Consider the following 17,994-nt stretch of genomic DNA (forward strand, 5'->3'; position numbering starts at 1 on the left):
CAAATTAAACATATTTTTAAGACATTTGTTCATGTTTCCTCACATCATGTTCAACTTTCTGTTTCTCAATTAATAACTATAACTTAAAGTATAACCTTTTAAACTATAACTTAATTACTACTTTTTTAAGTCAGTTTTTTAAAAATAAATTGTGTTTATAACCTTATTCTGAAAAATAAAAAAGTTGGAACTTTACACTCAATAGATATAAGAAAGTCCTTAATTAGCTTTAACATAATTTTAAACTTAAATACTGATAATCACAATGTAAGCAGTAGAAAAATATTGCATTGTCACAACCGTAACAAAGAAAGGTCACAACCGTAACAATCAATTCGTCACAACCGTAACACTAATTAAACACATTATTTATTAATGCAAACAAAATTTGGTATATTAATAATGTCAAACACATGTGTCTGATTACTTTTAAATACAGAACACATGTTATGAAACAGTAAAAATCAAATGAATGGAGTATTTCTAGTTAAAAGCAAACTTTTTGTTACGGTTGTGACATTCAATAAGGTTATTTTAAACTTAAAATTACTCACCTTCTTTTTTTAAGTTTGAACTTTTTGTTGTAGAAACAGCTTTAAAAATGTTCTAGCTATCACATATGGAGGAGGCAACCATCTTGAAATTCATTAAATGTAAACAACTGCTGTTGCCAAACACACATGTATTATGTGCATTGCAAATGGCGCTTGTAGCTTACTCTGAAGAGGCTTCATTGTTGCCAACTTTTTTTAAATAATATTTTTGTTATGAAATAATGAAAATAGACATTCCAAGGTTTAATTTGATGTATTACTTGTACATATTATGTATGTTTTATTTTGAGCTGTATGTTCACCTTTTCTCAGAATTGACCCAGTACACAAAATAAATAAGTAAATAATAGTTACTATTAATATTAAAGAAAAGGGAGAAATGAATTAATAAAAGCCTGTCATAATTTTATGGCATGGGGGCGACAATATTTTTTTGAAAGAATGGATTTTGCACCTTAAGTTACCAAAACCCCTTCCAAAAATAATCAAAAGCAGTACACTCACATGAACTTCTTTTGTAACACATATGAACTGAACAAAAAGAAAAGTGCCCTTGCATCAAAAGGCGTCTAGACTTTTGGAAGGAATAAAACTGAAACTATTTTTTTTTTTTTTTTGCAAGATCCTTTTTTTTTTTTTTTTTTGTTTTGTTTAAGTCATAGCGTTTTCTTTTCTTCTTGTTGTCTTTTTTTAGAAAAGAAAACCAGCACATGAAGAGGGAAACTAAACCTCTAGAAATGCTTGCCAAATAGAGCATAAAATGTTCATTTTTATTTATTTATTTGGGGGGGGACGGGGTGAAGGGATGAAGATGATCTGAAAATTTTTAGGAGAGCGGAGGGGGAGGGTATATTTGGGATTGCAAAATGATCCTTCCACAAAAAAATGGGGGTGGGGGGGGATAGAGGGATTCTTTCTGGTGTCTGTGGTCGGACATTATTTGTGAAGTAAATCCCATCACGCCAACAGGGAGGACATATACTCTACCTATCCTCATATGAAGATGAATTTTGCGGGTCAGAACACACATTGTTAGCAAATATGAACTGACAGCAGATAGAAATTTTTAATCATTGAGCTTTTTCGTCTTGTTTTCCGACTATGAAATCGCTACCAATCACGCGTATAAGGGCTTAGAATTGCATTTAGAACTCACTTAACAGGATTATAGCTCCTTCTATATATAACTTGGAAGTTCCAAATAAATATAAAACGCAGTAAACTTCGTTCTTTCAATTAGCTCCAATATTTTTAACATACGGTAAGTTTTTACAACCATAATTGTGAAAAACGTTAAGTCAGCTTTTAATTAATATCTCCGGCACTCCAGTAATTAAAGTTCTACAAAAACGAGGCTAATCTAAGCACTTTCTTTCAAGTCAGCTTTTGAACGAAAAAAGAACTATCAAAATCAGTTTGTCTGTTTAAGAGATACGATATCACAAATAGACGCACATATACACATTTTTAAAGCTTATTATACCTTCCTTTTTGCGACAGCAGGTACAAATTGGCCTGAGTCATTCCACGTCAAATCAACACAATTTGGAGCAATTTTAGGACGCACCATCACAGATCTGGATGAAACTTGGTACATCAAGAGATTTAACCTAGTTATGAATGAAAACGCTAAAAAAAAAAAAATTTCTTTCTCCTCATTTAGCAGTTATTAATTATTGATTATTCAAATTTTTGTTAAAAAATGCTACACTTTGAGACTGTTAATCCTTGTTTTCTCAGAAACTATAAAAGATACAAGCCTGATATTGGTCTTGTTTTAAAGCTCTTTTAATCTGCTTCAATTTGATATGCAACTTAATAAAATTCAAAATTTTTTAATTTAAAATTTAATTTAAATAAATTTTAAAATTTAAATTTTTCAAAAACGGACAATTTTAAAATTTTGAAAAAAATCACAAAATTACTTTGTGTTATCCTCTCACATCTCACCAAGTTTCATATTGGGATCTTAATGGGATCAGTTGATACAGGGAGGACAAGTTTCAAATATCTGCTAAAATATGGGTTATTGTGCTGAATAGTTATTATTTTATGTGCAAAAAAATAAATAAATAAATAAATATGCTTCATAACTGTTCACTTTTTTATGCAGAACTGTCTACTAGAAATGAAGTTTTTCTTAGTACAATTTGTTCCTGAAAAATAACTCATTAATAAAAATATTAATCATCTAAATCTCATTTTATTGAGAAAAATAAATTAAAAAGAAATAAAATTTTAAAAAAGGAAAGGAAGAAAGGGGAAAAAAAGAAAATATTTTCTCTGGGGATGTGAACTTAAAATAATCCACTACAAATTCAGATCTGAAACAGTAAGCTACCTTTTTCACCCCCTTTGCTAACAAAATGAAACAGACTGGGGGTGGCTATTGAGAATGAGATCCAATGGTTCGTTCTGCCTCACTACTTTTTTCTCCACCTGTCACTGGTTTGGGATTGACCAATTTGTCAACATGTTTCATGTTTTTGCTTGTGGAGTTCAGTCAGCAGTACCATAAAATCTCAAAAGCACCCCCCCCCCCCTTAGTTTCAAAACATAACTTACTAACTCCAAAAAAAGGGGGGAGGGAGGTTATAATCAAATTTTGTTTTTTTAAAATTTGCCAAAATAATTGTTTGTAGCAATATTAATTTTAGAGTACACAAAATAAATAAGTAAATAATAGTTACTATTAATATTAAAGAAAAGGGAGAAATGAATTAATAAAAGCCTGTCATAATTTTATGGCATGGGGGCGACAATATTTTTTTGAAAGAATGGATTTTGCACCTTAAGTTACCAAAACCCCTTCCAAAAATAATCAAAAGCAGTACACTCACATGAACTTCTTTTGTAACACATATGAACTGAAGAAAAAGAAAAGTGCCCTTGCATCAAAAGGCGTCTAGACTTTTGGAAGGAATAAAACTGAAACTATTTTTTTTTTTTTTGCAAGATCCTTTTTTTTTTTTTTTTTGTTTTGTTTAAGTCATAGCGTTTTCTTTTCTTCTTGTTGTCTTTTTTTAGAAAAGAAAACCAGCACATGAAGAGGGAAACTAAACCTCTAGAAATGCTTGCCAAATAGAGCATAAAATGTTCATTTTTATTTATTTATTTGGGGGGGGGGGTGAAGGGATGAAGATGATCTGAAAATTTTTAGGAGAGCGGAGGGGGAGGGTATATTTGGGATTGCAAAATGATCCTTCCACAAAAAAATGGGGGTGGGGGGGGATAGAGGGATTCTTTCTGGTGTCTGTGGTCGGACATTATTTGTGAAGTAAATCCCATCACGCCAACAGGGAGGACATATACTCTACCAGCTGAAGAAAAGAACAATATTGTAAATATTTTGCAGCTTAGAGAGTAAAAATTTAAAAAAAAAAAAAAAGAGTTAGTGTGAGTTTTATTTATTTTTTTCCATTATTATTTTAATTTCATTCAATTTTAAAGTAGGTGTAAGACATTAGAAGGTTTTACATTACTATTAGCAGTTCATTTATAGTTTCCTGTGCTAATTTAATGACTTAGAATAATATTTGAGTAATCCATCAGAAAGGTATTTTGTCCAAAATGCAGAAACTTTGATATATGTAAAACTTGTCCTCCCTGTATCATCTGATCCCATTAAGATCCCATTATGAAACTTGGTAATATGCTAAAGGATAACACAAAGTAATTTTTTGAATTTTACATTACTATTAGCAGTTCATTTATAGTTTCCTGTGCTAATTTAATGACTTAGAATAATATTTGAGTAATCCATCAGAAAGGTATTTTGTCCAAAATGCAGAAACTTTGATATATGTAAAACTTGTCCTCCCTGTATCATCTGATCCCATTAAGATCCCATTATGAAACTTGGTAATATGCTAAAGGATAACACAAAGTAATTTTTTGAATTTTTTCAGAATTTTAAAATTGTCCATTTTTAAGAAATTAATATTTTAAAATTTAATTTAATTAAATTTTAAAATTATTATTTTTTGATTTTATCAAGTTGCACATCAAATTAAAGCACATTAAAAGAGCTTCAAAACAAGACCAATTTCAAGCTTGTATCTGTTATAGTTTCTGAGAAAATGAGATTTAACCGTCTCAAAGTGTAGCATTTTTTGATGAAAATTTGAATAATTAATATTTAATAACTTTTGAATGAGGTGAAAGAAAATTTTTTTTTTGGCATTTTCATTCATAACTGGGCTAAATCTCTTCATGTACCAAGTTTCATCCAGTTCTGTGACGGTCCGTCCTAAACCGTGTGATGATCTGACACGGAATGACCCGCCTCAGAAATGATATCTTATTATTTAAATAGGGAATAAAACCAATCAAAACGGAATTTAATAGCCTTTTATTCAAATATTTAGGAATTTTTAGTATAGAAAAGATCCGTCAAAAAAGTAACAGATACAGATCGTTATTTTCCCTCGGATATCCGAAACATCACTAGTTTTATGACGTGGCCCAATGCTGGCATTTTCAGTCACGTGACATTGTTTACAAAAATCTTTTTTTTAATTGCTTTCCCGCTTAAGTGAATGATTGTTTGATTGTTTTAAATTTTAATGTTGATTTTTGGCATCACCAGCATCAAATCTATGAAATACCATTAACTTTATCTTATTTTACAACATGGTGCATGCTCCCTATTGAACATTTTCAAAAAAATCTGGTATGATAAAAAAATTTAATGAATCTTATGGTTTATCCCCAGTTTCTCCAACATTTAAAATTTCCTCCCCCATTAAATATATTATTAAAAGGTGAAACTGAAAAACGGGGAAGGAAATTTAGTATCAGCGAAACTGGGAGGACACCAAACTTAATATAGAAAATCAAACTGTTCATTAAATTTTTTGATTAGATAAAAATGAGAAGTAGATAAACTGACCTATACATGCCCCATCTACTGTTTCCATATGGCTGACAAAAATTCAGATTGAAAAATTGAAGGTTTATGTAAGAGTGAAGGCTTTCACGGCCGGTGTCAATATTATGAAAGGATTCCGGGCTGTTGTGCCGTCAACTGATGGCTGCTGATGTGCTGGCAACTGATCAGTTGCCAAGAAGTCTCTTCCCAGGAAATTACGAACTCGGAACCACTGAGGATGGCTGCCGCAGATGCAGCCGAAACGTTTGGAGAATATACACTCAGACCACGGCACAACAGCCCGGAATCCTTTCATAAAATTGAAGGTTTGTTCTTGAAATACACCCAACAAAGTCCTTTCTGCAGTCTTATTCCCTAAGTTAGGAGAGAGTTTGTTATTTTGACTTGGTTTTCATTTCACTACCATATAATATTTTTTAAATAAAATTTCAACAAATGTGCGTAGTTCTCTTCAAATGTGCTAACTTTGTGTTTTGTTTCAGCAAGCAAAAGCTGAGCAAGAAGAAGAGTATATCAGCAACACCCTCCTAAAGAAAATTCAGGCTTTGAAAAAAGAGCAGGAAGCCCTTGCTATTAATTATGAACAAGAGGAGGAGTGCCTCACAAATGATTTGTTCAGAAAACTTTCTCAGGTATGATTTCAGTCGATTCCCATAGTTAGCACTAAAAAGACGTAGGCGGACTGTGTGGTCCCTTTTATGTTCAATAACTTGTATAATAACTAACTGAACACATTGTCACCTCAGAGCAACACTAAGACATCTAATACCAGGAATAACACTAAGATATCCTATTGTTGCTCTGAGACTATGATATGGAACTTTCCGACTTTTCATGTATCGTCCTGTTTGAGTGCTTATTTAATCATTTAGTTATAGCCTCATAGGAGTGTTAATGCTGAGCATCTAAAAAAATGGGAAAGTTTTTGTATGGAGAAAATGTGTGCTGGTCTGCCATCAATTGCAGAAATTCTTTATGGTGATTGTTTTTTAATATTTGTCTTAACTGTACTGAATTTTGAGAAAAACGTTTTCTTGCCAGTATAAAAAAACCGTAATTTGCTGTCACCGGAATTGGTATGCTGTTTTGTTTTGCTATTCGGCTTTATAATGAGCGAGAAAATATTCATATTAATGCCTTGCAATATTTGCAAATAGTTGAGGTATAAACAGTTCGATCATACTTTCAGATATTTACATAATTGTAAAGAATTTCGAAAAGAAAACGAAAAAAAAGAGTAAAAATAACCTCAAATTTATCGTAAATTTTAAACTTAAGGATTAATAAAAAGCAAACGCAAACCTATTCTGACCAGAAGGAAACCGTTGAAAATGATGTTGGTACTGGAAAGGAATTGTCGTTCAAAGTTACAATTAGCTATAAATAATAATGATTAAAAAAATACTCACAATACAAAAAAAAAACCCCACATTCACAAAAATAATCTTTTCAAAACCAACAAGTTAAAGCTTGAGTTATTTGAAGATGAAAGACTTTAAAGCAGTTACAAGAGGTGTATCGCGCATTATTAACAGTCCCACCAACCTATGTGAGTTCAGAAAGAATAGTTTCAGAAAATTTGTTCACTAGAATGAGTTCCAGGCTCAGTGACCATTAAATATATGCATTATGTTTCTTGCCATTAATAATTTTTTATTACGATATTTGTCCCTTCATTTTATATTTGTTCACAAAAATAAAATAATGCACTTATGCGCATAATAATTAGATATGGCAACGAAACATTATAGTTTTGAGTGTTTTAGGGAAATTTCTGATACCGGTATTAATACCAGTATTCTGGTATCATGTGAAAAAATACTGAAAACCAGTATAGCAATCTCTAGTTGTGAAGTTGGTGGGAAAATAATGACCAACTTCTGAGTCCAACTCCTTGAATTTTAAACCGCCTTCATTTCTTTTGCCTTAATAATTTTTAAAAAATTTAGAAAAAATGATGAGAGTCACGTGTTTGTTGAGAAGCCAAAACTAAAAAAAAAGAGAATGATAGTTTTATATTTCATGTCGACCAGCTTTGTTTTTGTTACAAAATTTGATTTTCTCACTTACATAAGTATTTTTAGCATTTTTTTTCTGCTACAAAACTTGTTTTTCCCTGTTCCAAAAACTGTTACAAATATGTCTGACTGAGTATGGGTATTTCTTTTTTTTTGGCTTTTCGATTTGATTTTAACAAATATTTTTGCCATAATCGATTAATGTGTATTAGAAATGTAGAATATGAATAACTATATAAAGCTCAATTCTAGAAAGGGCAGAGAAACAACAAATTTCGTAGACTGCAGTTGAGTATTCATCAATTGTTTTTTAATTCTTCTTGCATGTAGCACTTTTTGGGGTTATGAGGCCTAGAGTGTTTCTGCTTGATGTTGAGCATCTAGAAAAAAAAAAATTGATAAATCTGATAGCCATTATAAGATACTTGTTCACTTAATTGTATAGTACCTGGACGAGCGAGCCTCGCTGGGCTTTAAAGGAATTATTTTTTGTCAACTCGTGTGTTTTTAAGGTTCAATACTTTTCCAAATCTACTTGAAAAGCTTCACCTTAACGAAATATTAAGCACTCGACCTTCTTATAACACTAAAGTACCAAACAAAGAAGATTCTGAATGTAATTAAATCAACATTTTGCTTTAAACTATCTGTTACATTTGTTTCCACTATATAATTTTTCTTGTCAGTAATTAAAATATTTTGACCTTGGAGCCAGTTTTGCTATGGTGAAATTGGTTTTGCGTTTCACGATTTTATCCCAATCGAGATTTTCTTTTTGAACAAGTACTTTTAGTGTAGTTGGTCACTTTACGCCAGAAAATGCTACATACAGCATTATATCCATCAAAACTTTTGATCCACAAACCTATTCCATCAAATGATAACAACTGTCTTAACAAAACATAAACAGTCTCAAGACATACGTTTCTTCAAAATAAAATTTAGATGCGAAATTTAAAAAAACGTGTTAAACTATTTGAAGTGTAAAAAGAAAATAAATGAATAAAATAAAATAGGACGGTCAAGCAATAGTTTCACTTAAAAAAGAAAAAAGCCTTACATTAACTTACATAATGCTTTTGAATTTGTTTTCAGCCAAGTGTGTTTGAAATTAGCCAAAGGGGCCAATATCAGCCAAACCTGGCAACCCTAAACAAGTTTAAAATTTTTAAGCAAGAAGAGACAAGTTTTCATTGATATGGTTGCAAATCGTCTGCCTGATGCGTCAATTCACAGTTTACTTCAAGACTTAACTCAATTAGACTTTATATTAAAAAACTGGTTTCTGTAAAAAATAGCATTTTTTCTGTAAAGACGCTGATGTAAATGAACTTAGAATGCTAAACTACAGTTAAATCCAAAATTTCATCCAAATCGTTAGAGCCGTTTGCGAGATACGAAATATATACATACCCACAAAAATTGCTCGTTTAAAGATATAAGATTTGTGTTAATATAATTTTTGAATATTTTACTCCTTTTCAACTTCTAGCTGCGTCAAGAAAAAGTGCACTTAGAACAGACATTAGAACATGAGCAGGAAGCACTTGTCAACAAGCTCATGAGAAAAATCGAGAAATTAGAGGCGCAGACCCAAGCAAAGCAGCACAACTTGGAACAGTTAAGGAGGGAGAAAGTTGAGTTAGAAAATACTCTCGAACAAGAGCAGGAAGCGCTTGTAAACAAGCTGTGGAAACGAATGGACAAATTGGAAGCCGAGAAGAGGTGAAGTGTTGTTTCCTCTATTAGCTGGTTGGAGTTTGACAGTATGGGTTTAAGTTGCAATTAAATTTGATGCTTTCTTCCGCAAATATTTATCTTATTTTTGATAAAGTTTTTTATGAAATCAAAAGATTTCAATGTGATTCCAATATTTCAGTAACTGAAAGAGAATATTTCAAAATTTGTTTATGTAATACAAAATTATAGTATATTTTTCGACAAATTTTCAATGAAACTGGTTTGATGAGGCCTCTGAAAAGTCATTTTCTCATCAAACTGATTCCTAAGCACCCTTCTGTTATAAACTTCACAAAATATGCTGCAAGGTGGCGACAGATCAGGGAAAAGTCAGGGAATTTTATCATTCAGTGAAAAATCAGGGAAATATCAGGGAATTTTGAAAAAATAACAAATTTATGGAAAATTGATCTAAGAAAGAAAAAAAATATTTTTCCTTGCAAAATGAAGTACTTAGATTCCCTACGAATTTGCCGCCAATTATATTCCTTAAAAAGGTAAAATTATTGAGATGTGATTATACAGTGCCGCATATTTGTGCATCTTTTTACCGCAAGGTCAACGTACTCAATCTTAAGATGAGCTCCTATGATTGCTTCTGTGTCTGTAAAGTTGTTTATTTTACCTTTTTTGAATTTTCCTTCCGTGCATTCAAGCTACGTAAAATAAAGAACCCTACAGGCAAAGAGGAAGCTGTCATTAATGACTTAGCTCCCTTGCCTTTACTCATTGTCTTCAGGGTTCGCACGAGTCATGTATATCCTGGAAAGTCATGGAAAGAAAATAAGTAAATTTCAGACCTGAAAAAGTCACGAAAAATTGAAATTTTCATTCAAAGTCGTGGAAATGTATTTAAAGTCATGGAAAAATGTCCTGGCCAAACAGAAAGTAACAGTAACTAAAAGAGCATTTGAATGATTGAGTGATTTAACAATATTGCATGTAAAAGGTATTAACATTGGAAAATTGAACGATCCTAACAACAAATCTGAATTTTGAAATCTCTTTGCATCCACTTCTGTAGCAGCTGCTCATCTTTTTTTGCAACATGATTTTACTGTTTGGACATCACTCACATTGAATTTACCATCATTTTAAACACTTCTTACTTTTTATATTCTGTAGTAGCAAATTTGCACATTCTTAATTTCTCCCCTCAAAAAAAATGCAATTAAATTGCATCTAAGTTTATTTTCATACTCGTAAAAACTCTATTATTAAATTTATCAGAGTTTATTTTAACTTGTTAAAGGTTTTAGAAAATGATAATCTTTAGTCAGATGATAGAACACAAAAATAGAGGAATTCTAATAGTCTAAAACAGTAGTGCTCAACATACGGCCTGCAGAACTAATCCATGCGGCCTATGGCTGCATGGATTAGTTCTGCAGGCCGTACTACTACGTTCAATACCTGGAATCAAACACTGTGATCTGAAATTTCTGAACCTATAAGTTTATATGCATTTAAAAATGTGCAAATAAAAAACAAGTACATTTGGATCAGAAGATTTATTCACTATTGAAATTTTTTTTTATTATAAATATCTGGTTTAGAAACATGAAATTGCTAAAGAATTTGGCTTTACTTTAAAAAAACCAAAATACTGTCAAATTATGTGGATGATTAAATGCACAGTTGACACTAAAAGGCAACTTTTGAAGCTAATTTACTGAAACTTAGTTAATGACTCATTCAACCTTTGTCCCATTCATTATCATGCTGCCTGTTTATAAAAAAAGAATTGGACATTTAAACATTATGTTCCATTCACTGTATTTTTACTTTACTTAAATTTATATGATGAATCGAATAAGAATAGTTTAGATCTTTATAAGTGTACACTGATACCTTTTTTAATCATGCTTTGATGGGATAGTGGAATTCATGTAAAAGCAGACCTGGATCTATAATTTTTGGGCCCCCCTGCAACAAAATCTGTAAAGCCTCAGAGGCCAAGAGCATATATTTACAATGTTAATAAGTCTTAACGCTAGTTTTTTTTTTTCAATTTCCTGGGCCGTTGGGCTTCTTAAGGACATGCTTTCTCCCCCGCATTGCGGGGTCTGTGAGTACGCAGATCCGGGCCTGCGTAGAAGTTTTGCTGATGCTAATTTCTGAAAATTGGCAAGTTTAATATGAAAATTCTCTTCATGTTACAATGTCATGAAAATTTTTATGAAGTCATGAAAAAGTCATGGAATTTTTCTATTCAAATAGAGTATGAACCCCATAGTCTTGAAGCAATTAGTATACTGTTATCACGATTTCAAGAAAAATCTTTGTTTTTAAAATTAATGTTGAAAAAGTCTAAAAAGTTGTCAGTTGGCATTTTTAATTTAATTGCTAAAATTGAATTTTGACTGAAAATCATTTTTTTTTTTTACCATGGTATTATTTGCTGTCACTTCAGATTACATGAAGGGTTTCTTTTTAGACTTTAAAACTCTTTTATTTTAAAACCATATACATATACATTTTAAAATTAATAATTGTTTTTGAATTTCCAATGTATCCGTTAGTAATGTTTTGTGTAATTTGTTTGGGCTACTAAAACAAAATGTTTAGACATTCCACTTCCTGTCCCATGCACCTGCAAAAATCCTTCTCACTCTTACTGTTGCCAAAATTATTTCTAAAAATACCTTTTATCACTTTTCTGGTGATCCTTTTGTCTTCAATAACATCTCTATCAACTACCATCTATATTAAATGAAAAATAATCTTTTTAATCATACCATCTATATTGATTTGGCCAGGCACGTAGCTAGAACTTTGTTAAGGGAGGGGGGGTCCAAGGTTGCACAAACTTAAAAAGAGGAGGCATGCTAAAGCAGAATTAGTTGCTGATAATTACACAAGACTAAGAAAAATCCAATTAAAACTGATCATTATAATATGATAATTAACTAAAATTAATTAATTAATTGAAATTAATAGAGCCATTAGTTAACAAAAATTTTATATTAAGTGGTAAATTATTGAAAGTTTGTAAATTAACATTAAACTGAAAGTTATCAAATACAAAGTTCCCAAATATGGGTGAACCTCTGTCCTCCTGAAAATAAGTGATATATTTTCTATTAATAAAAAGGGCACAATAAAAGAAAAACGGAAAACGAAAACTGTTCTAGAAATTACTTGGAAAATGCATGCGATAATTTAATAAAATATTAAAGCTTTGTAATATATTTCAACAAAATATGTACATTTGTACTTATGCCAGTTTATTTGAAAACTAGAAAGTCACCTGTCAAGGCATGACGGGTGAAAATTGCTTCAAATCTTCTTCATTTGAACGAAGCAATTGCCTGTTTGGTGATATTTTGATAGCTGAAATTTTAACTCTAACACCAGTGGATTAACCCTAAACTCCAGCAGATAACGTTCATTGTTTTCGTTTCTTCATTCCTCTGATATGACACAGTCTTACCAGTAAAACTGTTCAAGTTACCGGATCAAGTTCAGCCTTGTCACAATAAAGCCTTTCCTTGCATGTTAAACATTACCAAAACATATTATCGAATTACATGTCATGCCATGGTGCGAATTCATTGTTGAAACACGCGGGTTACTCGATCATCGGCATTATTTATATGAGGATAAATAAATCTATATCTATGGAGTCGAATGTATAACTATATGAATGTTACATAACGTAACCCTGTCCGATTTGAACAACATTTCAGGCAAAATCCCACAACTCTCTCAACGAAAATATTAACAAAGTTTCATTTAAAAAGCTTGAATTAGTTTTTATTTATTTACATTTATAATATTTTTTTGATAACAGGAAATAGAATGATATTTCCAATCTTATCCGTTTTCTAATTATCATTCCTAATCATCAATTAAAAGCTTGAACAAACTATTAACTCTTTGAGGGACGGAGGCTTCCTTTGTTGCAACCATTTTTTTTATATATATTTTTTCTTTCTTCAGCCAACTGACACAGTGATTTCAGTTAGCTGAAAAAAAAAAGAGAAGCAAGAAATAAATGGTGTTCTAAAGTGAAGTCGCTATTCCTCAAAGGGTGAAAGCTGTTCGAAAAAATTTTAAATATCGGAAAAGGCGTATTGCCGTTTTTTATCATTATTTTTTTCTTACTAACGGGGCTGTGTTAGAGGCTTTAGCCTTTTGTGGAACAAGTGCGAACCAACGATATGGCATCCAGTCATTCATATGCCACCATTAGGGCGCGGATGTTAATGTCACAGGAAAATTTGATGCCCAGTTTCCACCAGATGGAGACACCTGAGCTCTCTTCGATTCGAAACTGCAAAAGGAATTTAATTTTGTCAAGAATATTCACAGTCAAACGACCTAAGGGATCTTTTACATGCCAATTAATGGAATGTATACCTAATGAATTAAGCATCTGTGTAATTTTATTTTAACAACATGTTGTTAATTTTAACAACAATACATATATTTTACGACGCAGGTAATGATTTTTTTTCTTCAATACGATGTTAGCAAAACACTCTATTGCAAGAAATAGTAAATATCTTTAGCTTCAAGAAAATAAGTGTTTAAAAGCAGGCAATATATAAAAGAAAAGCTCAAAAACATTTATCTCGTATTCACCTTTTTTGTTTCTTTGCTTGTAACGCAGTAAATAGCGGTAATTTTCACCTAGTAATTTATAGTTAAATGCATATGCCTGTTTCTTGTTACGTTTAATGCTACCTTCACAATTTACTAAAGATGGATGCATATATGCTAATTAAATAACTCCTTAGTACAAAGCCAGTGAATAACAATCAGAAAATGTATTCCAATGATGCAAATACAAATATGTTTTATGGAACAACATCGAATAAGATTTTTTTTCGTCAATTAAAAACTAACTGTTTTTCTTTTGGGATCATAGAATCACAATTCAGTAATATTTAAAAGTAATAATTTCTAATAAATTACTTATTACATGCGTTAATATGACCGAACTTGTAATTTCATAAACTGATCACAGTAAAATATTCAAATAACTTTCAATTTAATTTTTCTATAAAACTTTGATACCGTAAAAAGTTTGTTACATCAACTTCAAGTTTTTATTTATTCATTTATTTTATTTATTTTACCTTCAAACACTATTTTTTTGGGGGGGGGGGCATTTAATATGTTTCATGATCATGCTTAAATATTGGGGGGAAAACATCAGTAAAAAATCTACGTAATTTGTTACTCAGACAGGAGAGAAATGTTAAAAGTAATCTAAAAGTTCAAATAAAATTTTTATCAAAATATAAAATGAATCTGAAATGAACCATGCCAAAAATATAGAGTTAAAATGAAAAAAAAAATCAATAATTATTTTTCTCATCCTCAAACACACGAAATGTGTAGAATTTCTTTTTTCTCTGCTGGCTTAGAATCTAAAATTAGATTTTAAATGGAAAAACACATTAACAAGTAAAATTGCTTGTATTATCAAGAAAACTTTAAAAGGGAGCACTGCGACTTACCTAGTTTGGGTAAATTTAATTTTTTTTGCATACAATTTTGTTCAAGATATGTTTCCTATAAGTATGACGTAGATAAAAACTGCGTGTTAAAACAGAAAAGAATCGGAATTCAATTACTGATTCACCAGGAACGCACCTCACTCTGGTTGTCTTTCGTACAACATGCGTCTACGAAATCCATGAAAATCCAAAAAGAAAAGAGAAAGAAATAAAGAAAACCACGCCAATGAGACTGTGGGATACGGCGGAAGTGGCAATAAATGCTTGTTTTTACTTTGCCAATGGCAATTTGATGGACCAAGGAGAGGGGCTGAATTTCAAGGTCACAGGACCCAGCTGGATTGAAAGTCGAAAGGGACATTTCCCCGTTTCGGACAGAGTAGGTGACACAGCAAAAAGCAGACGAAAATTGGGAACCTGCGGTTGTTGCACGAGGTTCTCGTGTTCTGAATTGACTCAAGCGCTGAGAAAATTGCCGATTACTGGGAATATTTAAGGGGAGAGTATGCTGCGTTTTATAAAATCATTTCTTTTCGGAAAAATTTTGTTGATGCGAGATGGAACAACTGAAAAAAAAAGGCAAGGGGTCTTTCGGGAAGGGGGGGGGGGATCCGGACCCCATGGACCCACTCCTTGGCTACGTCCTTGATTTGGCCTTATTTTAAACTTGCTTGGTGACTTCCAAGTTGCTTATTTTACATTCAATATCCAGAGATTTTTAATAAGGTTTATCACTGTCTAATTTTTTCCCCATTTTAGAAAAGTTTCGTTTTTTTACTGTTCTCATTAGTACTGTGGAATAATTTTGAAGCTCCCTAATATTTTTAGCCCTTTTTTTTTAATATAAGTTATCCGGTACTCCGGCTGAGCTACCGATACATTTCTTATTACTTTTTTCGTTGTACATGGTTAGTTAATAATACTATATGTATACAGGATATTTCGGTTTAACCTGCAAGACCTCTATTTTCACAAACGTTAGTCTTAGATGTATACAGTACCCGCCGCTAATAAAATCACTGGATTATAAAATCAGCCGCTTTTTAATATCAAATCTGGAAGAACAGAATCATTGCAATACCAAAACACGTTAAAACCATCTTTTAATAAAATCACTATCGCTGTTTTATAAAATCAAACTTTTGAACATCATACGTAAGAATTTTTTAAAGAAGCACCAAGAAGTGAAGGAATTGGTCTCAGAAGATGAGGAAATCTCAGAGTCAAATTTGCCTCTTCATTTTCAATAGCTGTCAGAAAAGCGCTTGATAATGTACGATGCACTTTAGAACAAAGAGGAAAATATGGTGAATGTTACAAAACACTTTGTAAACTCTCAAACGATATTGAATCTTGGCTCTCCCAATTCTGCTGAGCAAACAATACACCTACATTTTAAGATCCTTGTGCAAATAATTATTTTAAAAAAAAAATGCACCTCATGTTTAGTTAAAATGATAACTGCCTTTTGAAATACTTAAAACAGAAATAAATGAAGTAATTCAATTCATTTTTAGAGTATTTAAACTTCAAAATCTTTCATTTTTTTGAATGCTGGATAATAAAATTAGCCTCTTTGTAAAATCATATATACCCCGAACGAATGTGATTTTAATAAGCGGCGAGCACTGTACTTCCAATTGAAAAAAAATTTTCAAAATCAGATGCAGAGTAGAGGTATTAAAAGTTTGAAGCAAAAATAACATGTCAAAAAATACTAAAAAAATTTTAAATGGGCCGTAGGTACCCTAACTTATGTTTAAGGAAATAATCTCCATTAAAAAATAATTTCAACACAAAACGTTTCACATTTGTACAACCAGTATTCACCGAGATGTGCTGTAGCCGGGAAAATTATAACTTAATATTTGACATGCTGCAATGGAACCTGCAATTTTTGGAATAGAAAACATATCTTACCATTTAGCAACTGAGAAATACCGTAAAACACGAACTATAACTGTTTTATACATCTACACCTGAACAAAATTTTTTGATTCATTTTTCATAGGCATATTTTTTTACTTCATTTAGTTATTTTTCGGATCATTTTAGTTATTTTTCCTTCAAAGAATATAACTGATCTATTGAAGCATTTCAACTGTACTTGAGTATATTGTGTAGGGACATGCAACTTTTTTAAATGAACGATCCTCTGATGAACGGATCATTAAAAAGAACAATATTGCCCACTTCTAGTATGTATGTCTCCTAGCATTTTATTTGACTTTTCCATTGAGTTTAATCTCTACTTATTGTAATATATAATAGTGTAATCATGCGCAATAGCTTGTTCACATTGTTAAATTTAAGTAAATGATTAATTCATAATAAATAATCTGTTAGAATCATATACTAATTTTATTACACCCTAATGATAAATTTATGTATGGATAATCGGTTGATTTTTCATTTTGTCCAATTTCTTCTGGCGTCCCAAACTTTATACAAAAGAGTGGACAAAATAGCAACCCTATGTAGGGGTAAACATTTCTGTGCGATCCCCTGAGTTGGAGTAATATCATGTTTTGATCAAACTTGTTTATTTATATTAAGTGATTTTCTTTCTACTATAATGTCTTCACTTTATAAAGATACACTTCTAAGATCTTTATTGTGTCGATGTTTTGTGTTATGAACACTGTTTGAACAAATCTCTTTTTCATTCCTTGTACAAGCTGAAAGAAGTAATACTAATTGCAGTTAGTAATGCATTTTCAAAAAAAGAAAAAATTCATTTGCATTTTGACCAAAATTTGAGTGAAAACCCATCATCAAAGAAATGTTGAGTAACTGAACTACTGATGAGTTTTCAAAATTTATGTTAACATAATGCATTAATAATGGATATTCTATTCAATCCCTGCATCTTCAATTTTTTTCTATTTTCGAAATATTTGTTCACGATTCAACGGCATGAATTTGAAAAAAAAAACTCTTGTGTTTTTGATTTAAAAACAGTTTTCATGTTTATGTTTATTTGTTTGAGTGGTCAAAAAATCCCTGAGTATGGGCATAAATAACGCGAAAATGCTCGAAAAATAAGTCATTTTTTTCATGAACCTACAATTATTCTATTGGTAATTATGCAGAAAAATTGAACTGTTTTTTTCTTGTTTTCTCCGTAGAATGTTACAAGAAAAGCTGGAGCAACCTGTTTCTGCCCCACCATCCCCACGGGATATCAACAAAGGTGATACCGCTGCAAACTTAACCCTGCACGTTCAACACTTAAGAAGTGAAGTAGCAAAGTTGAAGATGCAGCTTTTGAATGCCCAGCAAGAGCGTAAGTGTTATACAAAATTGTCACTTTCTTGAAGCAG

General features: G+C 31.4%; 1 protein-coding gene across 1 annotated transcript in view; it reads left to right on the forward strand.

The window, feature by feature from the left end:
* The window catches only part of LOC129231383 (coiled-coil domain-containing protein 6-like), a 52,970-nt gene that overhangs the window by 14,062 nt on the left and 20,914 nt on the right, over positions 1–17,994 (forward strand). The window contains exons 2-4 of the mRNA XM_054865684.1: positions 5,928–6,077; positions 8,956–9,188; positions 17,800–17,957. Coding sequence (XP_054721659.1) covers positions 5,928–6,077; positions 8,956–9,188; positions 17,800–17,957 — 541 coding nt within the window. The remainder of the gene's footprint in view (positions 1–5,927; positions 6,078–8,955; positions 9,189–17,799; positions 17,958–17,994) is intronic.

The sequence above is a fragment of the Uloborus diversus genome, chromosome 1, assembly GCF_026930045.1.
Source record: "Uloborus diversus isolate 005 chromosome 1, Udiv.v.3.1, whole genome shotgun sequence".
Taxonomy (NCBI): domain Eukaryota; kingdom Metazoa; phylum Arthropoda; class Arachnida; order Araneae; family Uloboridae; genus Uloborus; species Uloborus diversus.